The sequence below is a fragment of the Lolium perenne genome, chromosome 7 (genome assembly GCF_019359855.2).
Source record: "Lolium perenne isolate Kyuss_39 chromosome 7, Kyuss_2.0, whole genome shotgun sequence".
NCBI classification, from domain to species: domain Eukaryota; kingdom Viridiplantae; phylum Streptophyta; class Magnoliopsida; order Poales; family Poaceae; genus Lolium; species Lolium perenne.
In genome coordinates this window covers 169,943,748-169,967,593 of record NC_067250.2, presented here as the reverse complement: position 1 = coordinate 169,967,593, position 23,846 = coordinate 169,943,748, and the positions used below count along the sequence as shown (strand labels likewise).

Genomic DNA, 23,846 nt, shown 5'->3' with positions numbered 1-23,846 from the left:
TAGAACCCTTCTTAGAGCTACTAGTACTTATATTAGTGGTAGTTTGTGAGTACTTTATAAAGTACTCATGGCTTTGTCCCTGGCTATTCAAATGGCCATACTATGAAGAGGAGCACCAGTACCAGGAAGATGGGCAGCAGGACGTCTACGATAACTAGGACCACCTCCCAACGTCAAGCGTTGCCTATGAAACAGATGGACCGCTACTACATTTCTTCCGCTATGTATTTTGTATTTGATATGTAGATCAACTGTTGTTTTAAGATTGGATCATGAGATCCCTTGTTGTAAGACGATTTGGTTTGTAATGAATAATGTTCTGTGATATCAACTGTTATGTCTCGCAAAAACAATCTTCCTGGGATTGCGATGTATGGCATAATAGGCATCTGGAATAAAAAATCCGGGTGTTGAAAAAGGGTTAGAAGAAGGTTCAGAGCGGTGGAGGATTGACGGAGGCAACATCGAGACGGGGCGAAAGCCCGCCAGCCGCAGGTGGCGGTAGCTGGCGGTCTGGCCAGTAGGGGCCGCGTGAGCGATGGAAAGGATGAAGTTGGCGAAGAAGACGACCATCGGGAGGTCAATGAAGAAGATGACCTGCAGCTTCTTGGGCCTGGACCACGAATTTCTCGCTATGTGCGTCGCGAAGCTCCTGGACATTTCAAGCTTAGGGCATCTCCAGCGGGCCGATGCATTTCAGACGTCCGAAATGTCCGTTTGCATCGGCCCGCGGACGCGATGTGGCCCAGGGCGACCGTTTGCGTCTGGGTACCTCCAGCGGTGCGGACGCATTTTTTAACCGGGGACAGCATCAAGCTCGCTAATGGCGTTTTACGTCCCGTCGAGGACTGCCGCCGGCGATTAACTGTTCCTTCACAACGACGATCGTTCCCGCGCGTGCCCAATACATTGGCAAGTTTCGCCGGTGTTTCGCACGCGCGGGAAACGACCTACGCACCAACGCCCTTTCCCGCCCCGCCGTGGCTATATATGGTGGACACCGGCGGGGGCGACGGGCACACCTCAAGCTAATCCATCCATGGCCGGGCAGAACCTTAGTTGGGAGCACGTTGTTCAGATGTGCCGCCACCTCCACCCGGAGGAGGAGGAGGAGGAGGAGGTAGTCGTCGTCGGCATTGAGGCCCAGCAGCTGGACCTGGAGGCGGTGGCGGAGGTGGCAGAGCGCGCGGAAGGGCGCCTCGCGGCGACCAGGGCGGAGATCGCTAACGCCATGGCCGAGCTCGCCGACGCCAGGGCCGAGCTCGCGGAGGCGCGGGCGGCCATGGCGGCCCCTCCGGCGGACGCCGTCATCCACGACATCGCGGACGACGACCCCCCCCCCCCGTGCCCGCCCGCCGCTTCGAGTGCGCCGGCGACCAGCGGGTTCTGCTCGCGTCCTTCGAGTCCCTGGCTGGGGACACCCAGCGCCGTCAGGCTTGGGTGGCGGAGGAGGAAGCCCACAGTTATGCGATGGCCAGGGCTCGGGGGCTAGTGTGCTCTGACCTGGACTCGCTGCAGCGTAGGGGCCCTTCTCCCGCGCGGGTCGAGCAGGAGAACCAGGAGCTGGAGGTCGCCATCGCCGCCAGGGACGAAGCGGTGGTGGAGGCGGCTAGGGACAGGGCCCGCTTCGTCGCCCACCTGGCGGGGTTGCAGGCGGCGGCCCAAACGAACGAGGACGCGACGGCGTCGGAGGAGGAGGAGGCCCAGGCGGCGGTGGAGGCGGCGGCTACCCAGGTGGCGTTGGCCCAGGCGGAGGCCCTGTGGTACAGCTCCCTGGCTGAGTCCCTCGAACGCCGCAGGCGGAAGGACGAGATGTCCGTTCGCCGGCGTGCGCGACGCGCGGAGTGCGCCAAGCACTCCCGCTTCGACGACGGTGCCGGCCCTTCTGGCGGCCAGTAGTAGGCCGCGCGACGGCGAGTAGGTACGCCCGTTGTAGTTTTAGGTTAACTCGACTAACCATCTCTGTAAAGATGGTCCTTTTGGCCAATCAATTGTAATGAAAAAAATCTTTTGCTTACCTACTCACTACCAACCGGGCCCGGATGCACCCAATGCGGACAGTTTTCGCGACCGCGGAGCGTCCGCGGAGACGCAAACCTGACGCATATTTGGGCCAGGTTTGCATCTCCGCAGACGGCCCGGTCACTTTGCGTCGCCCCGCTGGAGGCAGTGGCAGGAAAGAATTGGAGGGGGGCATACCTAAAATTTTTTTTGCGCACCCCCTAAATGTGAAAAACCTTTACATAATGAAGTAATGAACAATATACAAGACAAATTCATTGCATTGGAGTTCAACACATATATCAAATGTGCACGATGACAATACAAATAGTTCAAAACATTACAAGGGTCTTACATGTAGAATATAGTATAATTAGAAACTTACATCATTTCTTCAATCTACGGTTTCGCATTGCCATGAAAGTTTCAACAATGGTATCATCACTTACATGAATGAACACCCCTCGCTCGATAAATGTCACTAAGCAATGGTTTAAGAGGTTATCACCCATACTATTTCTCAACTTGTTTTTCACTAGACTCATTGCGGAAAATACTCTTTCAACATTCACCGTCGCCACCGGTAGAAGCAATATCAATTTGAGAAGCATGTAAACTAAATCATAAACAACATGCTTTTTTGTTTCAACAAGCTTAATAGAGAGCTCACCAAGATGATTGACACATTTGAATCTATCATCTTTTCTCATGTCATCAATAAAGATCTCAAGTTGGGGTTCAAGTCTTAACAAATCCATGCTTGATATGTCATTGGGGTAGAATTGAGCAAGTCTCATTACCTTTTGTGCATCATAAGAAGCAAATGAATTCACGGGATTCAAAGCCGCCATACAAATAAGCAACTCCATGTTAACCTCATCAAACCGATTGTCAAGCTCTTGAATAACTTGATCAACAACACCAAGATACACTTCTCTTCTATAACGATCATCATTTGTTTGCTTTTCATAATACCGTTGTGATCTTCCATGAGCCACATAATTAGATTCCGGGGAAGGAACTTCAATGCCATGAGTGTTGCAAAAGAATGTCACCTTTGCAAGAAATCTTTCCCATCCAAGTGATGACCTCATATCCTTCATTTTCTCCTTTGCCAATCAACAAGCGCCATTGCATTGAGAATATCTTGATCCTTCTTTTGCAAAGATATAGACAAGTCATTTGTGTAGCCAAGAACAACAAGCATCAAGTTGAGATTGAAAACAAAGTCAAATGATTCAAAGGCCGCGGCAACTCCTCTTATTCTTGTCCACTCACTCTTTTGTGAAGGATCTTTTCAAATCCTTACAAGCACCTCAAGTATCACCGGGTACATATCAACAATGTGTAGAATGGTCTTGTAATGAGAGCCCCATCGAGTATCACCGGGTCTAGATAAACCCATCTCTTGATTGAGTCCACTTCCACTTTCAATTTCACCCATCTCAAGTGCCTGTAAAACTTGTTGAGCTCTAACATCTCGAAGCATGTCATGACGCTTGCAAGAAACTCCAATGATATTGAACAAATAAGAAACATGATCAAAGAACCACACACATGCTTCATTATCCTTTGCCAAGGCAATAAGAACCAATTGAAGTTGATGTGCAAAGCAATGTATGTAATAAGAAGATGGTGACTCTTTCATGATCAATGTTTTCAACCCCTTAATCTCACCCTTCATGTTGCTAGCCCCATCATATCCTTGTCCACGAATTTGAGTGGGAGACAAATGATGATCTTTTAGCAAAGATATAATTACAACCTTGAGAGACAATGAAGTAGTATCGGAAACATGAACTACTCCAAGGAACCTCTCACATATTCTTCCCAATTTATCCACATAACGCAAACAAAGAGCAAGTTGTTCTTTGTGAGACATATCACTAGACTCGTCGGCTAGAATTGCATAGTGGTCACCATCAAGATCTTCAATGATTAGTCTAGTAGTTTCTATCGCACAACATTCAATAATGTCATGTTGTATCCTTGGACTATTCAAGATGCAATTTCCGGGAGCATTCTTCAAAACAACCTTATTGACTTCCTCATTACCTTCTGCAAGCCACTTTAGAAGTTCAAGAAAATTTCCCCGGTTGGTTGATTCTTCACTCTCATCATGTCCACGGAATGCCAATCCTTGTTTCAAAAGAAATCTCAAGCATCTAAGAGAGTAAGTTAGCCTAGTCTTGTAAAGAAGTACATCCTTCTTAGACACCTTCATAAGAACATTATCAATTTTGGTGTTGGGTGCAACAAATAAGTTGTACTTCTCTTGAGCTTGGTTGTGAATGCTAGTAACACCACCCACATGCTTCTTAAATGATTCGGGTTTTTTCCAATTTCTAAAACCATCTTTAACAAAGGCATCTCCTCCGGGACCTCCATTGGCTCTCTCTTTGAACAAGAAACACATAAAGCAAAATGCCGCATCCTTTTCGATACTATATTCTAGCCAATTGTAGTGATGAAACCAAACACAACTAAAGTGTCGATTTTTACCCTTCTTTTTTGTTGTTGTGAAATCATGCTCATATGGTTGGCACGGACCTTTTAGGATATATCCTCTCCGAACATCATCTTGAATATTAACATCATAACTTGATATAGGAATCCTTTCCCCCGGATCATGTGGAAGAAAGTGAGCATCATGTGACCTTGCAATTGGTTGTTGGGGTGAAGGTGGGTGTGGTGTTGTATCTTCAATGTCAATCTCACTCTCAATATCGGACTCGACTTCTTCGTCGGGTACAATATAGGATTGGACCGGAGATGCAATCTTCTTTGATGCTTGTTTCTGAAAAAGTAGCGCAATTTGGCTATTTCTCTTTATTTCTACAGAATTGAAACATTACTAATTTAGCAATTTTATGTGTTCTTCAATCTTCATCATATAAGACTTAACATACACAGAACAAACATGTAGAGACACATGAAAATCATGATGAAAATAACACTTTATATGCACAGAACATACACATAACATGAGAACAAGCATAACAAGAGACTGAGAGTCATTCATATGCAAAATTGGCCGCTCACTTCTGGAGTTCTGGTCGCAGGCTCGCAGCTCGGTCGTGGGAAGATCCGGTCCGGGGCGGTCCTCCGCGTTTAGTGCTGCGGCCAGGCGGCCGGCGGTCAGCGCGGCCAGGCGGGGCATGGGCGGGCGCAGCTGGGGCGGGCCGTGGGCAAACGCCGGATTGGGCAGAGTGCCGGACTGGGCGTGGAGCGGCGGCGGGCCTAGGGCGGCGTCGGGGTGGCGGCAGTGAGTGGAGGATGCGGTCGGGTCGGGGGACGGTGGCCGCGTCGCGTGGGGATTGGGGAATCGGAATCGAGCCTCGTGGTCGACAAGTCGACGAGAAGTCACTTGTTTGGGGCCGAATCGGGCTTTTTTTCTTTTTTTCCCATGGGTCTAAGTTCTGGGCAGCGAATTTCTAGGTGGGCCACGGGCCCCTCGGCCCACCCGCTGCGTCCGCCAATGGCTGAAGGTGGTGCCAGACGCATTTCCGGTCACGGTGGACGAAAGCGGTCGCTCAACGACCGTTTTGCTCGTGCCGCTGGAGATGCACTTAGAATAAGATATACCTATACCACTATATAGTACACGAGTTTTTGAATTTGGATTTGCCACTCAGTTCCCGCCAATGCATCCTAAAGTAATCCAGGCCGTTGATTTGTCTCTTGGAGTTTCTATCTGCCGTGTATCAGACCAAATCTTATTTGATCCAACGGTTGCCAGCGCTTGGATTCGCCCCCCAGCTGTGTTCCCGCGGTGGTAACTTCCGACTGAAGTTGCTGGAATCTTCGGGTAAGTCCATCGCTCCAGCGGAAAAGCTGAACCTTTCATTTGGTAGTCACTAGTAGAATAAGAAGGGCAGCCCGATCTACAGGGACATTTTTTACATTTTTAAGAGAAGAAAAGCACGAGGCCGGCTAGCCCAGCGCCCCAGCCCACACACACAGGGCGCGTGCCTCACTCCTCCGCTGGTGCTCCACCGAGTCTCAGGTGTCTGTCCGTTGGCTGATTCCTTCTCGGGACCACAGAAGGGCAACGGTCCAAAATAGAAGATAGACTACCTGGAACGTTAGCTGCCAACCTGGGCTGCGCCTATCAACGGCTAGTTTTGACCCCATCTGCCTACTTAAACGCCCCATCTGCCTCATCTCTTCCCCACCCAGCATAGCATAGCACACAGTCGTCTGCTCACACAACTCTCCTCTCGCCACTCTCTCCAACCTTCTTGTCTCGTCAACAATGGCGTCCAGGGTGCTCCTTCTCTGCTCTTTCGTCGTTCTCGCCTTCGCGGCTGGATCGCAGGCCAAGGACTTCATCGTCGGCGGCCCCACTGACGGGTGGAAGGTGCCGGCCATGTCCGACGCGCTCAACAAGTGGGCATCGGCCAACCGTTTCCACATCGGCGACAACCTCGGTAAGTCACGCCACCACCAGGAATCGCGTCAGTCGCGTGTATACTAGCTAGTACATCCTTGTTAGTTGCAGATTCAATCACGTTTGCAGTTCCTGTGACTCTCGAATTCCTCTGAATCTTTTTCTATGTCCAACGCAGTGTTCAAGTTCAACGCCGCGGCGGACTCGGTGCTAGAGGTCAGCCAGGACGACTACAACCGCTGCAGCACGGCCAGCCCCATCAACACCTACAAGGCCAGCGACGCCACCGTGCCGCTGCCGCGCTCCGGCCGGCGCTACTTCGTCAGCGGCACCCCCGGGAACTGCGACAAGGGCGAGCGCCTCATCGTCGTCGTCATGTCCGACAAGCACGGCCGCCGCCCCGGTTCTGCGCCCGTCCCGGCTGCCGCGCCCGCTCAGTCCCCGCGGGCCGCCGGGCTCGTCCACGTGCCTGCCCCTGCCCCGGCGCCCGCGCCGGCTAAAGGTGCCGCCGCGAGGACGGCAGGCAGCGGTTCCCTGCTTCTCGGCGCTCTCCTCGGAGCCGCGCTCTTTGCGTTCTGAGTTACTTGCCCTGTTCTTTAGGATCAAGGATTCACGGGTGGGCATTCTTTGATTAGTTTCTAGATCTGAAAACAAAAAATGTTCTTCTTCTGTCTGTAGAAGAAGACAGTGTTAGCGTGAAACATAATCATAAAAATAGGAAATGGATTTGCTCCAGTGGACTACTTGAGATTTCAGTATTTTGGAATTTGTGTCTTTTTTATGATAGTACGGATCCAGGTTAACCAACAAGTTATTTGAATCAAACGGAAGTGATCTATAGAAACAGGGACGTCTTCAAATTATTTGCATGAATACTTAAAGTAGGAAGTGATCTATAGAAAAGTAGTTTTCCTACTTCAAGTTATTTGAATCAAACGGAAGTGATCTATAGAAACAGGGATGTCTTCCTTACAATGAAAGAAAATCCCGATGAATATTGAAACAATCAAAAAATAGCGTAACATGGATCAGTGAGAAAAAAAACTACCCCTTCTTTCAATAATAACCATCATTTTTATTTTATCATAAAAAGTAATTAATAAAATAAAATAATATGAAGGAAATTATTATTGAAACAACTACGGCTGAGTAAATTGAGAGAAGTACTTTTTTGTATGAATACTTAAAGTAGGAAAACTAATAACAGCTACAGCCGCTAAACAAGTTAAATTAGGGCAAACAAAAAGCTACAACAAAAAAAAAAATCGAGGAAGAAAAGTTGGTAGTTGTTTTAAAACTACTTTCTTCCGTGTGAGTATTTCTTTTATAAAAATACATGCAAAAGCTTCTCTCGCCGCGAGGCCGAGAGAGCGATGAGCTCATTTTGGTGATTTCTGATTTTGGGACGAGGGAGAGAGCTAAACTCTTACTCCTCTGTGCGAAGGTGGGAGAGCAAATTCCCATGGCGGCAAGATGGGGACAATGATGACAATCTCGATTTGGGGAGAACGACAAGGACGATGGGATCTATTTGGGGAGGAGGACCAAGATGATTTAGGCAAGAAGAGAACATGGGAGAAGCCCATGGGGAGAAATGGATCTCATGTCTCGGCCTAATATAACAGGTAAATCTAACAATGTGAGCCCAACTTGAGGTGACCTTTTTCTACCGAGTCCAAACACTAGAACTTGTGCTCGGTTAAATTTGAAAAAAAAAATCCTCTAGATTTTATTGCAGAAGCGGCTTCGTGCCTATGAACAAACCATGTAAGGGTGTGCATGCAAAGACAAGCCATAGAAGAATTATGTGTGTCTATTCCATCTTGTTTTGCCATGTCACGAAAATATTTCAAGGACACGACAATATTTTGTCTTCTACGATACAATGTTGTAACACTAGTGAATTAGCAAGTTAGTACTACTTTTGGCAATTTCATAATTCTAATTTATGGACATATTTCTTATTTAAAAAGTGAAAAAGGGAGGAAATTGACGACGTAACCCATGGTTTGGGGTCGTAGTGACGCACCTCAGCGACCGAAGTTCGATCCCATAAATGAATTTCTAAAATTATCACGCCAAGTTCCGCTTTTACTATATTAGTAGTATCTAGTTTTCTCCTGAGAGAGGAAATCTTGGCCATGTATACTTCCGAAGCGCGGAATACGAGTTGTTCCGAAAAAAACGAGTTGTTTCGGAAAATCGGGCGCGTAACTTTCAGTACTCCCGCCTCGCCTCGCCTGTAGTCCCATTTTCCTCTCCCCTCGCGACGGCGACGGCGGCGGCGATTGGCTTCCCCGCTCGCCTGAATTCTCTCGTGGCTTCTTTGCCTAGCACATCTCTGACCAAATCGCGTCACCTCTCCACCATCCCGTACCTTCCCCCTTGCTCGCACAACCGAAGCTCCGATCCGACCGGACGCGGCTGCAAGGTCTCTCCATTGCCCGCCGCTCACCCAGCTAGTACCCAACCACCACCGGAAGCTTCAATCCCGCCACCACGATCCGGACTCCTCCACGCCGGACTCGTATCGCCGTCGCTATCGCCGCCGCCAGTCAGGTTTGTCCCTGAGCTCACCATGTCACCATCTCCTCGATGGCTCCACGCGAGGGCCGCCGCACCCGCCCAACCATACACACAGCCGGCGCCACCACGCGCGGCCGGCGCCGCCAAGCTCGGCAAGCCGGATCTGCAGGGTGTCGATGTGAGCAGAGGGACGGAGAGAGGAGAGGGTCAGCGCGGTGGCCGGGTAGGAGGACAGAGGGAGCTCCAGGAATGTCGCAGAGGGAGGGAGGCGATGCTGAGGAGGAAGAAAAGCTGAAGTAGGAAAATCAGGAGGAGAGGTGGAGAAGAATCCTATAGGAAGAAGAGGGCTACGGAGGGGACTGCTCTTATTTGTACACCTATTATGAACTACTCCCTCCGTTCCATATTGTCTAGATAAATCCAAATCAACGACAACTAATATGGAACGGAGGGTATACAGGAGGAACAAATCTATGTGGTGCCATAAGAAACGCAAATTTATGTCTTAAAATATAGAAGATCAGATCATAGTGGGGTGAGGTTTGAGGAAGCTGCTGGAGAGAGGGAAAATTTAAGGTGGGCGTCTTTTGAGGGAGGCCCTCTATATGGGGAGATAGGGGGAGGGGTTTAGGGGGCCTCTTGGAGATGCTCTATACTCCACCGGGCTACAATTTTTAAATTGCTGCATGTGAGTGCTCATTGGCCTATTGCTGCTCATGGGCATTGTGCAAATTGTTCATGCAGAGTCGAGAATAAGCAGCAGTGATCTGTCCAACTTGGTGGAATGCCTTGTTACTACGATGTTGATGACATCCTCATGGAGGAGGAGGTAATCTGCTCGTTTTATCTTATGCTTCGTCTATGCTTATACCGATGGCGTGAATATGTTCTCCTGAAAATTGCAGCCTATTTTGTTAGTTTTCCAAGTAACTGCAAATGGCGTCGGTCTGCTAGATCCTGGTGCTGAGAGAAACAGTGTAAGCATATGTCCATGTCAGTTCTAAACCACAATATGGCTGTGGCTAGTTGATACACACGCACTAGAGATAGGACTGAACTCTTCACGAGTGACACAAGAAGCTGGGGCAATTTTCTCTTCTCTTATTGCTGCTACTTGGTGCTCTGATAAGGGATACAAGGGGTGCTATTTATACTACTACAACATCACTAGCTAGTAGTGTGAATCAGCAGCTTTAGAGTCCAGCCGTACTGACATTCACAACGTATCCTAAGCACTGCTACAATCTATGACTTACTATTACTAGTGCGGCAATGTCTCATGTTCATACTCCACATGTTTCTTGTGCTATGCGGTGCATGTGAATCATGCAGTGCATGAGTTTATTCAACATTCACTCCCTAAGCTCATGCACTTACTGGAATCTTGATCATGCCAATCTTGGAATGCAGCTCCTCGAACTTGATACGGCCAAGTGCCTTTGTCAAGATGTCAGCCAACTGGTCCTCTGTTCTGACGTACTCCACTTCAGCCCGCCCGTCCTCTACGCACTCCCTGATGTAGTGGTATCTGGTTTCGATATGCTTACTGCGATCGTGGAAGACAGGATTTTTGCTGAGGGAGATCGCTGATTTGTTGTCGATGCGAAGCGTCACGCCACCAGGCGGAACCTTGTTCATGTCGCCGAGAAGGCGTGCGAGCCAAACTCCTTGGCACGCTGCTGTCGTGGCCGCGACGTACTCTGCCTCGCAGGAAGACAGAGCGATGACCTTCTGCTTTTGTGACTGCCATGTGATGGGGCTCGATCCTAGGAAGAACAACACCCCCGTCGTGCTCTTCCGGTCATCGACGTCGCCGGCCATGTCACTGTCGTTGTACCCAATCAGCTTGGGATCGGTAGTCTTCCTCCCGTAGTGGCACCCGTAGGACCGTGTCCCAGCGATGTACCGGAGGACATGCTTCACCGCGGACATGTGCTCAGTGGTGGGATTCTCCATGAAGCGGCTCACGTACCCAACAGCATATGCAATGTCAGGTCGCGTGTGCACGAGGTAGCGCAAGCTCCCGACAATACTCCGGTACAGAGTGGTGTCGGCGGGTGGCGCCGTGCTCTTCTTGCTCAGCTTGAGGCGGCTCTCCATGGGAACAACCGACGGGTTGCAGTCGGCCATACCGCATTTCTCAAGTATCTTGAGTGCGTATGCTGACTGGTTGATGGTGATGCCCGTGCTGTCCTGGTGCACCTCGATACCCAGATAGAAGGTGAGTAATCCGAGGTCGCTCATCTTGAATGAGCTTGCCATCTCGTCCTTGAACCGGCTGATTTCCTTGTTGTCGTTGCCGGTGATGATCAGATCGTCAACGTACACGCCGACTAGCAACCGTGAGGTGCCATCACCGCGCGCGTACATCGCCTGCTCGGACGGACAACGCATGAAGCCGAGCAAGGTAAGTCTCGCGTCTAGCTTTGCGTTCCAGGCACGTGGGGCCTGTTTCAGGCCGTACAATGCCTTTTGGAGGCGGAGCACCTTATGCTCCTGTCCGGCCACCTTGAAGCCGGGAGGTTGGTCGACGTAGACCTCCTCGTTGAGGTCGCCGTTGAGGAAGGCGGTCTTGACATCCATGTGATGGACCGCCCAGCCTTCGTGCCCGGCGAGTGCGAGCAAGAGGCGTACTGACTCAAGGCGAGCCACAGGAGCGAAGACCTCGTCGTGTCGACTCCATAGCGTTGCACGTAGCCTTTCGCAACAAGGCGCGCCTTGTGCTTGATGATGGCGCCGCGCTCGTCGCGCTTGACCTTGAAGACCCACTTCAGGCCGATTGGGCGATGGCCGGAAGGGAGGTCGACAAGACGCCAAGTGTCGTTGTCCTCGATGGATGCCATCTCCTCGAGCATCGCGCGCCGCCATGGCTCGCTCTTTTCCGCCTCGACGAATGTGGCGGGCTCATCGGCAGCTACGAACTGCAGCTCCTCTGTCTCGGGACCGAGAGCGGCACCAGCATTGTTGATGTTGTCGAGGGTGCGGAAACGAAGAGGCTCGTCGCCATTGTCGTGGCCATCCAGCGCAGCCATGGCTGCACTTGTCGGTGAGACGAAGCTGACACGCGCCGTAGGAGCCGATGTTCTAGGCGTGCTCGGCGCATCTGTTGGGGCGGAGTTTGGCAGTGCACTCCCGTCACTCCCGTCTTCTGCAGCTGGTGCAACGTGTTGGCCACACGGCACCTTGTAGGTGACGTACTCCACCGTGAAAGACTCACCAGAGTCCACCACAGGTTCATCACCGTCCTTGCTCCAGTTCCACCTTGCGGACTCCTCGAAGACCACATCGCGGGTGACATGGACGCGGTTGCCTACAGGGTCGTAGACCCGATAAGACTTCCCGCCGTCCTCGTAGCCGATGAAGACCATGGGCACGCTGCGGTCGTCCAACTTCTTCAGGTTGGGCTTCACCACCTTCACATGTGCGACACACCCAAAGGTGCGGAAGAAGTGCACCGGCGGTCGCTCGCCGTGCCAGGCCTCGTAAGGCGTCTTGCCCTCCACGGACTTGGTCGGGGCACGGTTCAGGATGAAGACGGCCGTCGTGACCGCTTCTCCCCAAAACCTGCCCGGCATTTGTGTAGCCTTCATCATGCTCCGGGCCATCTGCACCACCGTTTGGTTGCGGCGCTCGACGACGCCATTTTGTTGCGGGGAGTAGGGTGCGGTGAGGTGTCGTTGTACGCCACGGTCGGCGCAGTACTCGGAGAACTCGGTCGATGTGAACTCGCCGCCGCGATCGGTGCGCAGCGTGCGCAGCTTGCGGCCGGTCTCCACCTCCACCCGAGCCTGAAAACGCTTGATTGCCGTAGCTGCGTCATCCTTGGCACCGAGAAGCACCAGCCACATGTACCGTGTGAGGTCGTCGACGAGGAGGAGGAAGTATTTCTTCCCTCCGGGTGTGGCAGGTGTGATCGGGCCACAAAGATCACCATGCACCAAGTCGAGGCGGTGCTCGGCTCTGTACTTTGCCTTCGCCGGGAAAGGAGAGCACCGTTGCTTGCCGACCAGGCAGCTGTCGCAAAGCTGGTCGACCTGGTCGATCTGCGGCAAACCACGAACCATCCCATTTTGCGCAAGTTTACGCAGTGCATGGAAATTCAAATGGCCATACCTTGCGTGCCACGTGTTGGCCACACGGCACCTTGTAGGTGACGTACTCCACCGTGAAAGACTCACCAGAGTCCACCACAGGTTCATCACCGTCCTTGCTCCAGTTCCACCTTGCGGACTCCTCGAAGACCACATCGCGGGTGACATGGACGCGGTTGCCTACAGGGTCGTAGACCCGATAAGACTTCCCGCCGTCCTCGTAGGATGAAGACCATGGGCACGCTGCGGTCATCCAACTTCTTTAGGTTGGGCTTCACCACCTTCACATGTGCGACACACCCAAAGGTGCGGAAGAAGTGCACCGGCGGTCGCTCGCCGTGCCAGGCCTCGTAAGGCGTCTTGCCCTCCACGGACTTGGTCGGGGCACGGTTCAGGATGAAGACGGCCGTCGTGACCGCTTCTCCCCAAAACCTGCCCGGCATTTGTGTAGCCTTCATCATGCTCCGGGCCATCTGCACCACCGTTTGGTTGCGGCGCTCGACGACGCCATTTTGTTGCGGGGAGTAGGGTGCGGTGAGGTGTCGTTGTACGCCACGGTCGGCGCAGTACTCGGAGAACTCGGTCGATGTGAACTCGCCGCCGCGATCGGTGCGCAGCGTGCGCAGCTTGCGGCCGGTCTCCACCTCCACCCGAGCCTGAAAACGCTTGATTGCCGTAGCTGCGTCATCCTTGGCACCGAGAAGCACCAGCCACATGTACCGTGTGAGGTCGTCGACGAGGAGGAGGAAGTATTTCTTCCCTCCGGGTGTGGCAGGTGTGATCGGGCCACAAAGATCACCATGCACCAAGTCGAGGCGGTGCTCGGCTTTGTACTTTGCCTTCGCCGGGAAAGGAGAGCACCGTTGCTTGCCGACCAGGCAGCTGTCGCAAAGCTGGTCGACCTGGTCGATCTGCGGCAAACCACGAACCATCCCATTTTGCGCAAGTTTACGCAGTGCATGGAAATTCAAATGGCCATACCTTGCGTGCCACCGCCATGCGTTGTCGCCGCCTACGCATGCGGAGAGGCACACAGGTTGTGCCACTGTGAGCTTGAACAGGTACAAGCGGTTCGATGCACGCTTGACCGATGCAAGGATGCGTCGTTGGCGGTCGCGGACCGTCAAGATGCCATTCTCGATGAGAGTCTGGCAGCCGACCTCGTCGAGTTGCCCGAGACTCACGATGCTTGATTTTAGACGAGGGATGAAGTAGACGCCTGTGAGCGCCCGATGGCCACCGTCGCGGTCGCTGAAGATGACGGTGCCTCGACCCTTGATGTCAACGACAGAGCCGTCGCCGAACTTGACCGTTCCAGACACGCGCTTGTCTAGCTCGGTGAAGCAAGCGGCGTGCCTGGTCATGTGGTTCGTCGCACCGGTGTCCAGGTACCAGCGCTCATCGCACTCACCATCCGTCTTGCCGAGGTGAGCCTCAGTACGCTCCTCGTTCAACTCCACCAAGGTGCTGGTCATGTCGTGGGTGACACCCAGCTCGCAGACCTGCGCCATTAGGAGGCCCGGGTCCTCATCCTCTTCGGCCTGAACGAGGTTGGCCTCGCCCTCGTCGTGCAGCCGTTTCCGGCACTCGTGTGCCTAGTGGCCCTTCTTGCCGCAGTAGCGGCACTTGTCGTCCTTTGCGGCTTTCGACGTGGAGCCATTCCGGATATTGCCACCACTCCCGCTAGGCTTGTATTTGCCGTTGCGTGGGTCGGGGCCGCGTCCGGGACCACGTGCTTGCTTGCCGTAGTTTGACGCTCCGCTTTGCGCTCGCTTGGAGCGTGCGAGCCACTCTAGCTCCGTGAGCAGCAGCTGGCCGCCGGAGCCTGTGTTGTTGTCGACGTCGTTCCTCTCCTCGACCACCTTGAGCCGACCCGTGAGGTCCTCGATGGTCATGTTCTCGAGGTCGAGCAACGTCTCGATGGCGCATGCCATCTGGCTGTACTTCTTGGGCACCACGGCCAAGAACTTCAGCACCACCTTGTCCTCGGGAATATTATCACCGAGGTTGGCTAGTGCACTCACTAGGCCGGTGAGGCGCATTGAGAATGCGTCGACGCCCTCACCGTCCTTGAACTGCAGCGCCTCGTACTGCTTGCGAAGGGACTGCGCCTTCGCCTTCCGGACACGGTCGCTGCCGACGTGAATCGCCTTCAGCGTGTCCCAGGCTTCCTTCGCCGTGGCCTTGACGCCCAGCGTCGAGATCATGTCTGGCGGGACGGCGCAGAGCAGCGCCTCCATCGCTTGACGGTCGAGCTCTCGCTCGTCCGTGCCTGTCTCGATTGCCGACCACAGGCTGCGCGCCTCGAGCATGACCTGCATGAAGAGTGCCCAGTCTCCGTAGTTGGAGCGTGTGAGCGGAGGGAATTGTGTCGAGCCTGCCGCCCGTACCACTTTCTGCACTACCACCTGCGACGCCCGTGCTGAGTCGTCGAGCGTGGCAAGTTTTCCTGGTGGCGTGAGAGCAACACGGTCTCCATTCCCTACCATGGTGGATCGCTAAACTCAATGCTCTGATACCAAATGTCAGTTCTAAACCACAATATGGCTGTGGCTAGTTGATACACACGCACTAGAGATAGGACTGAACTCTTCACGAGTGACACAAGAAGCTGGGGCAATTTTCTCTTCTCTTATTGCTGCTACTTGGTGCTCTGATAAGGGATACAAGGGGTGCTATTTATACTACTACAACATCACTAGCTAGTAGTGTGAATCAGCAGCTTTAGAGTCCAGCCGTACTGACATTCACAACGTATCCTAAGCACTGCTACAATCTATGACTTACTATTACTAGTGCGGCAATGTCTCATGTTCATACTCCACATGTTTCTTGTGCTATGCGGTGCATGTGAATCATGCAGTGCATGAGTTTATTCAACAGTCCAGTGGCTTTTGCGCATTTATGTTTATATATGTGTTATGTTAAACCTGGTGATGGGTGTTACAGGTAATGAGGGTAACACCTGAGTGTAGGAAGGCCATACCCACTCATTACCTTAACAATGGTCAATGCTGTCAATTCTTCCGCTGCTCCAATTGTTATTGTACAATTTCCTTTTCAAATATGGTGCACTAGTTAAGTGATGTTTACTTGAGATGCATCGTACATAATATTTCATTTTAATCTGTAAAACTGATCTGAAATTTAAAGCTAATTGTTGGTGTGTCATATTCTGTAATGAACACCAACTGGGACTTAGATGCTCAGTGTTGAGCACTTTAATGACCACCAATTTGAAAAGAAATTAGGACATTATCTGTAGTTCTGACAAAAAGAGAACTGACTATATTCTCTATGTTCAGGTTGAAAAGGGTGCGAAGGTCGACCTTCCATTCTGGCTTGCACACGGGATGCTGTGTCTAGAACAAGCGGTGTCAATAAATGTACCTCCTTGCTTCACCCAGAAGTAGGTTTTCATTGTAATCTTTATTTACATTGTTCCATACACATCAATTTGTTGAGAGGGATCTATGTTTGTTATCATTCTCATCTCAATAAATTACATGCCAATTTGATAAAGTGCTCTTCAGTAGAATACACATTGCTTAGTTCTGTGGTTTGTGTTGCGTACTTTGTAGTATGTTTGGACTTGAGATGTCTCTTAACATCAGATAGTGCTGCAGAACTCGGAAGGAGATCCAAGCTGATGCAGCTTGTGTTGATTTGAGGATTCGGTGCCCTTACTTTTATGAGCTAGGATGCAAGATTGTTCCTTTGTAAGTTCTGAATGACTTAAATTCTTTCTTCTTCGTTACAATGTTTTTGTATGATCTTTTTTAGAAATAGACAGCTACTCCATTGTCACGTTGAATTTTGACAATCCTTAGAGATGCTAACAATTGCTCTGTTTAACCTAGTAGTTTCTGTAATCATGTTGGCATACAGTACCACAATGCATTATTCTTTCTGCATTTGTTTCTGATATTCAAATGTTTCTCCATGAACAAGATACTTCATTAGCATATTACCTTAAAACGAGATGAACTGCTGCAAGTTCGATTAGCAGCAATCTTGTGCAGAAAATGCTGTTATGTTGTGGGTATGGCTTGAATAACTCCAGTGATTTCTAGTTATTTTAGCCTCATGGTCTGAGCATGCTTGGTATTTCTAATTCCACACTTAGCAGTAAGCTCCCCGTTGTCTACTCCAACAAATGATTGATAATGAATATTCAGGCATGGTTTCTTGCCTTAGAGCATCCCCACTCGTCTCCCCGAAGAGGCCCCCGAGGGACGTTTTTCTCATCCGGACGGCGAAAATCGGCCCAGTCGCGCCCCCGATTCCTCGTTTTTCCCCGGATTTGGGCCTAAATCCATCCGGCGAGCCCACGCCATCCCCGGTCCCCCGAGGCGCGCTCGGGGACTCCGGACGAAGCGAAAGCGCGCGAAGCGACGAGAATTCTCTCCCGCGCTTTCGCTTCGGCTTCGCCGCAGAGATGGACCCGGCCAGTCAGCGGCACACACATCGTCTTCCGCGCGCAGTAAAGGCTGCCGCCGGTCAGCTCGCCGCGGACGCGTAGCATCCACGCGGCATTTAATCGCCGAGTCCAGCACCGCCTACATAACTCGCTGCGACGCGTAGCACCGACGAAACCCCCCGCCAGAGACGAACCCTATTCCACCACTGCTCCCTCGCAGAGATCCATGGCGTTCAACGAAGACGGCGCGGCCAACAACGGCTTCCCCCGCCGGTCGCTCCACGCGTGGGAGGGCCACTTCCTCCACCAGGCGGGGTACCCCTGCCCGCCGGATACGAGGCCTCCCGGCGGCGGGTGGCGGCTAAGTGCGGGCGGCGTGCCAATCCCGCCGCCGCCCCAGGGACACGCCCTCGACGTTGCCATCGAGGAGGCCCGTCTAACCTTGTCGGACCAGGAGCGCGCCGAGCCACGCTACCACCCTGACAACTACACGGCGTGGAACTCCTACTTCCTCCGGCGGTGGGAGCGGGAGCTCGCCTCCTACGACGGCCCGCCGCCGCCTCCGCGAAACAACACCGCCGGACGCAAGCATTGGTGGAGCGCGCCGGGCCGGACGCTCGAAGCCGTCATCGAGCACATCGAGGGCGGCAACGCGCCTGTGCTGACAATGCCGCCGCCGTCGAGGGCCTCGGCCAGCCGCCGCCGGGGCAGCTGGCAGCCACGGCAGATGGCTGCCAGTTCCTCGTCTTCCGGATCGGCGACGAGGTCGACGCCGAGCTCCAGGTCGGCGCCAACCATGGCGCCGGTGAAACGGGAGCCTCTTTCCCCGCCCCGCAACCGTGAGCGTAGCGGCGGCGGAATCGTCATCCGCGAGTCGTCGACGCCACGCGGCCACCAGCGCCTGGTTCGCCCCAAGCGCGAACCAGGCGCCTCCGACGAGCGGAATCGGAAGCCGGTGAAGGAGGAGGTCCACGACGCCGAGGAAGCCGCGATCCTCGAGGCCGTCATGGCGAGGTCCCTCCAGGACCTCGTCCCCGCCGAGAACGCCATGCCCCTCGACCAGGCCTGCGCTTGGTCAAGTTTAAATTCAATCGTTTTTTGCCGTGTTTCGTCAAGTTTTCGTTTTTCAAAATTAAATCGCCGTCTACGACTGGGATCGCGGCTGGGAAACAGGCCCTCCCCACGCCATTTTTTCGTCCAATCCGGACGAAATTAACCCCGGATTTCGGCGTGGGGAGGCCAAACGAGTGGAGATGCCCTTAGTTTTAAGGTGTGAGGTCTACTTTTTGGAAATGTTGATTAATTGATCTTCTCCGTTCATTTCGATCTGAATAATATAATATATGGTTCCTTGCTGGTTCTGCTATTGTTACCGTGGCCCAACTACTATTTTACATAATATTATCATAAACCTGAAGAACTTCCTCTGGTGCTACCAGGTCAACATTTGCTTTTGACATGGGTTGATTTCATGATCACGTATGATAATATGAGCTGAATACATAACTAAGTCTCCCTGGATAAAAAGCTATAACTATTTGACGTTTATCCCTTTCAAAGGCATACTCTGCATGCTGTACCACAATCATCATAGTCTCCATCCTTCAAGCATCTCTACACTAAATTCTCTTGTGTCCTTCAATATTTGTTGCCACTAGAACATAAGGTATCGGATGTTTACTAGCTGCCTGTACCAATTGGTGTGTCGACTGGGTGAACATGTGGAGCTATCACTTCACGATGTATGCAAGGAGTCATCCTAATAGAGACTTGGGTAGTTGGGTTGGTCAGGAGCCATCCTAATAGAGACTTGGGTGTTTCTTATGGTGCGGGTGATTCCATAAATAACGTTTAATGATTTACAGATTAGATATGCTGCATGTCAATTGCAGTACAAATGCGCACCATTTTGCAATGTGAATTATGTGACACATTCTGTTGGGTTTAGTGACAGCTTAGAGGTCTGAATTTCTTTATAAACAGGCCAGAAAGGTTATGAACTCCTCAACTTGCATGTTTGGCTGCATGGCTGGCTTCCACGTGGGGGCAATTAAATTGGGCAAACCCATCACATTCAATTATAAGATTCCCTGCAAGTGGCAGTCCTCACTTCTGTTTTCACAAATTTTTCCAGCTCTGTAAAATGGTGTTCTGTATTGCCTTGGTACTCCATATGCTGAAGGTAGGGATGCACCAAGTTATTACCTAGTGATGTCTAGTCATCTTATATATTATTGTCGAGTGATGCTCTTAAAGCATTTGAACTGAAGCCAATATTTGTAAGAGAGCAATGAAAACCTGTTAACCTGTGGAACAAGATATTTGTCTTCTTCACTAGTCTAGTAACTCTTAATCATTCGTATGAGGTGAGACATGTATACAGTGGATGATCGAGTATTTCAGAGAAATGTAGGGCTGTCAAAGTCCAGATGTCTACCTTAAAGTTCAGTGAAATAGGGTCATCATACAGTTCGCTGTGACTACGCATATATAAATTATATCACGATTGCAGTTTTTTTCACTTAAATTATACTTTCTTACTCCCTCCGATCCAAATTTATTGACTCCACTTTGTCTAGATACGGATGTATCTAAATGCATTTGTTGAGTAGATACATCTATATTTAGACAAAATTGAGTCAACTAATATGAATCGGAGGGAGTATTATAAAGGTAAAACTTAATCATATCCCTTAATGGTTTATTTGTTTGCATGATTTCATCAACAGGGTGAGTGATAAGAGCATTGGCCAGTTCTTGCGCTATGCATTCACCAGTAGGTACAAGGAGATACTAAGCAAGTCACACAGCTCTTCCACAATGACAGTGCCCAAGTTTGCCTCACGCCTTACAAAAGAAGAAACTCAAGGTACAAACTTCTCCCTGCTGTACTTACTCTTTTGCTAATCATCCATTTATCTTGTTGTGAGATAACGCCCCTATTGCCCGGGTTAACTTATCTTCGTTCACTGTGAAGTGTTCGAATCTGCTAGGGAATCGATGGCTGCTTTCAAGAGATGGCGTGTTGGGGGTGCAAGGCTACAGAAGGCATCCATTCTTGGCAGGAAGAGGAAGACAAAACTTCCTGATGGGTCCTCTACGACCTGAAAAGTAACTGTGTTTACCGCTGGAATGAAGCATTAGAGCTAGTGTATGTAGACTGGTTGATCCGGTACTGTAGTGAAAGGAAAAAAAAAAGCGAAGACAATTCCGTTATGAGATCAGACATCGAATATCTTACTTAAATTAGCTCATATTCCCATGACCTGCAAGGAAATACTACCAACTTATTTATTTTTTCTATGACAGCAACCAACTTATTTGTTTGTATGGAAAAGCCCCAACTGTCTATAAAGCAGCAAGCTAGTGTTGCTGATGCAGGACTTTGGCGGGGTTTGAAGCTACAACTCCTGCATATATATGGGCATTGCAAATGACAATTCAAAATACGATTCTGTTTCATGGTGAGAAAAACACACTGCACCATCGGTATATCTTTGGCTCATAAGTGTAAGTGCATCCATTGGCCAAAAATATATTTCAAAATGTTTTAAAAAATGAAAATAAATTCTAGATGTACATCTGGACATTCTATGTTGGCACACAAAATATCGTGAAAAAATAAAATTTTATGTGACTTGTGTAAAAAGACAATTTTAGGTGCTTCAAAATAGCTTCCCATGAGATTTTCTTTTTGTCCTTTTTACATAGCCCACAAAAATGTTTTTTTCCAACAATTTTTTGTGTGCAAACACAGCATGTCCAGATGTACCTCCAGCTTTATTTGAGAATTGTTTAACATTTTGAAAGACATTTGAAACACATTTTTCATAATAGGTGCATTTGGACCTATGAGCCAAAACACCATGTCCCGGCACCATCCTATTTCACAATCAGGGAATTTTAAAAATTATTTCGTGCAAGAAAGCAAGTAATCCAACAGTGATTAGAAAATAGTTAATAGAGTATACATGGGCATTCTTTGGTCTGGGTTGGGTTGAACAAAGCCTTACGCACAAAAAAAAACCCAGGTCTGGCCCGTCCTGACTATTGGGCCAAACTTCAAGGCCCAAGCTCGCCCATCATTGCAAAAGTCCGTCGTGTCTTGGGCCGGAAAATCCTAGGGGAGTGCTGTACACCGACCTGGTCGGTGTGTACGGGCCACCGCACACCCCACCGAGCAGGTCGGTTGGTTGGGCCACGGCCCATTAGTAGTAGGTACGTTTTGTTTCTTTTTTTGCTGTTTCTTTTTTGTTAATAATTTTCTTTTTCAATATCTAACTTTAAAAAAAAATCGGAGAACAAAATTCAAAATCTGTTCAGATTCGAAATTTTGGAAATAAAAAATTTCAGATTTTGATTTAATTTTGTTTAAAATTCAAAATTATTCCGAAATTTGGAAATTCGTTCAAGATTAAAATTCGTTCAAATTTCGAATTCGTTCAAATTTCAAAAACCGTTCGAATTTTTTTTGTTCAAAATTCAAAATTCTTCTGAAATTTGGAAATTCGTTCAAGATTAAAAATTTGTTCAAATTCGAAATTCGTTCAAATTTTAAAAATCGTTCAAAACTTAAAATTTGTTCAAATTTCAAAAATTGTTCAAATTTCGAAATTCGTTCAAAAAAAATTCAAAACTTGAACATTTTTCAAAATTTATAATTTTCGAAAATTATTTTGAAACATAAAATAAAACGTGAGAAAAAAGAAACAGTGAAAAAGAAAACAGAAAAGAAAAAAACAGAAAACAGAAAAGAAAATGAAGAAAGAAAGAAAGAAAGAAACAGGAATAAACGCCTAACCGGGCCGGCCCACACCGCGCGCGGGGGTGTGCGGCGCGGTGCAGGTGCCGATCTGGTCGGCATATAGGAATTCCGCAAATCCTATACACCGACCAGGTCGGTGCCTACCAGGCACCACACACCCTGGTCTGGTACTGGGCCTAGCCCATTTTCTCCTTCTTTTTTTTCGTTTTTTGTTTTTGTTTCTGTTTTTTCCTTTCTTTCTTTTTATGTTTTCTTGTTTCCTTTTCTTTTCTGTTTATTTTTATTTTTTTTCAAAATTGAAAATAGTTCAAATTCGATAAACGTTCAAATTTAAAAAGTGTTCAAAACGAAAAATGTTTAAAGCTAAAAATTGTTCGTATCCGAAAAATGTTCAAATTTAAAATATGTTCATTTTCAAAAAATGTTCAAATTTTTGGAAAATCGAATTTTTGAAAAAATGTTTAATCTAAAAAAATTCTCAAATTTTGAAAAAATGTTCAATCTAAAAAATATTCAAATTTTGAAAAACAATATTTAAACAGAAAAAATGTTCAAATCCAAAAATTGTTGAAATTCCCAAAAATGTTCAAATTAAAAAAATGTTCAAATCCAAAAATTATTCAAATTCGGAAATTGTTCATATACAAAAATAAAAATAAAAACTCGATTTTTTTTCAATTTTTCGAAAATATACAAATTTAAAAATATTCAAATTTTGGAAAGTTCATATTAAAAAAATTCCGAAAAATTCACATTAGCATTTTAGATTTATAAAAAAGAAAAGAAAAAAACAGCAGAAAAGGAGAAAAACAGAAAAACAAGAAAAAAAAGAAACATGACCGGGCCGGCCCAAAAGCCTCCCTTGGCGGTGCGGAACCTGGTCCGCACCGACCAGGGTGGTGGCAGTGGCACCACCCCTTGGGCCAGTCATCTTTCCTATTTCACACATTTGTCAAGCCTAGGCCTGGCCTGGCCATCATGTCTGAATTTTCGGCCCAGGCCTGGCCTGTGGGTTTTATCAGGCCCGACCCAGGACTTTCGGGCTGACCGAGCTAGGCTGCCCATGGTCAGCTATAAGAGAGAGTAGGCCCTATAGAAGTCCATGTCATTGCAAATTTCTACTTTGTTCACTCCTATGTACTCTTAGCATTGGGCTACCAGATCTTCTAAAATTCCATCTTCTAATTGGTTACCTCTAAAGTAATCTTACTTCTTTTTCATTAAGGAGAGCGAAAAAAAACATAGAGGGGGTTCTGCTTTTTTGTATATTCAATTCGCAGGATATAAGAAACGTAGGAATAGGATAAACATAAGATTTCAATGGAATGCCTACTACAATCCTACATAAATTCATATAAATCAAAATTTGTTTGATTCCACCACATAAAAATCAAATGATTTTCAAAAATAGGTAGAATGGATGTTAGATTTCCTATGAAATCTAGTGCAAACGATTGCTTAGGAAATTTCTATGAGAATTAATCCTACAAATTAAACAACCATCATATAAATTTTTCTATTTGCTATAAGATTTAATCCAAATTTACTATGCAAATCCTTTTAATCAGACATGCCCTTGTTGCGAAACATTTCGAGGAAACCCACGAGGACCAAAACTCTATGCATATCATTTGAATCGAGGGCGCCATAGCC

General features: G+C 49.0%; 2 protein-coding genes and 1 pseudogene across 6 annotated transcripts; 2 read left to right on the top strand and 1 right to left on the bottom strand.

Annotated features, from left to right (window-relative positions):
• Nucleotides 1-2,355: 2,355 nt before the first annotated feature.
• On the bottom strand, nucleotides 2,356-5,161 carry LOC139833753 (uncharacterized; annotated as a pseudogene).
• A 1,004-nt stretch (nucleotides 5,162-6,165) lies between these two features.
• On the top strand, nucleotides 6,166-7,149 carry LOC127301027 (early nodulin-like protein 13). The gene is made up of 2 exons (XM_051331237.1): nucleotides 6,166-6,431; nucleotides 6,570-7,149. Exons 1-2 carry the CDS (start codon nucleotides 6,257-6,259, stop codon nucleotides 6,968-6,970), a joined length of 576 nt encoding a protein of 191 aa, XP_051187197.1. The 5' UTR covers nucleotides 6,166-6,256; the 3' UTR covers nucleotides 6,971-7,149.
• A 1,451-nt stretch (nucleotides 7,150-8,600) lies between these two features.
• LOC127301026 (DNA replication complex GINS protein PSF3) lies at nucleotides 8,601-20,875 on the top strand. Of its 5 annotated transcripts, none has more exons than XM_051331233.2 (7): nucleotides 8,601-8,950; nucleotides 9,662-9,746; nucleotides 9,823-9,894; nucleotides 16,314-16,417; nucleotides 16,635-16,727; nucleotides 20,158-20,297; nucleotides 20,406-20,875. In XM_051331233.2, exons 2-7 carry the CDS (start codon nucleotides 9,702-9,704, stop codon nucleotides 20,534-20,536), a joined length of 585 nt encoding a protein of 194 aa, XP_051187193.1. In that variant the 5' UTR covers nucleotides 8,601-8,950; nucleotides 9,662-9,701; the 3' UTR covers nucleotides 20,537-20,875. The 5 variants fall into 5 exon arrangements, with proteins under 5 accessions (XP_051187193.1, XP_051187196.1, XP_071679434.1 ...); XM_071823333.1 differs by lacking the exon at nucleotides 8,601-8,950 and adding an exon at nucleotides 15,897-16,085 and having other exon boundaries at nucleotides 9,645-9,746; nucleotides 9,836-9,910; XM_051331235.2 differs by lacking the exon at nucleotides 8,601-8,950 and adding an exon at nucleotides 15,958-16,085 and having other exon boundaries at nucleotides 9,707-9,746.
• The last annotated feature ends 2,971 nt before the right edge of the window (nucleotides 20,876-23,846 follow it).

Coding starts and splice junctions, on each gene's coding strand:
- LOC127301027 (XM_051331237.1), top strand. CDS start 6,257: ATGGCGTCCAGGGTGCTCCTTCTCTGCTCTTTCGTCGTTCTCGCCTTC. Junction 6,432..6,569: donor CCACATCGGCGACAACCTCG/GTAAGTCACGCC, acceptor TGTCCAACGCAG/TGTTCAAGTTCAACGCCGCG.
- LOC127301026 (XM_051331233.2), top strand. CDS start 9,702: ATGCCTTGTTACTACGATGTTGATGACATCCTCATGGAGGAGGAG. Junction 9,895..16,313: donor CTGGTGCTGAGAGAAACAGT/GTAAGCATATGT, acceptor CTCTATGTTCAG/GTTGAAAAGGGTGCGAAGGT. Junction 16,728..20,157: donor GGATGCAAGATTGTTCCTTT/GTAAGTTCTGAA, acceptor TTTCATCAACAG/GGTGAGTGATAAGAGCATTG.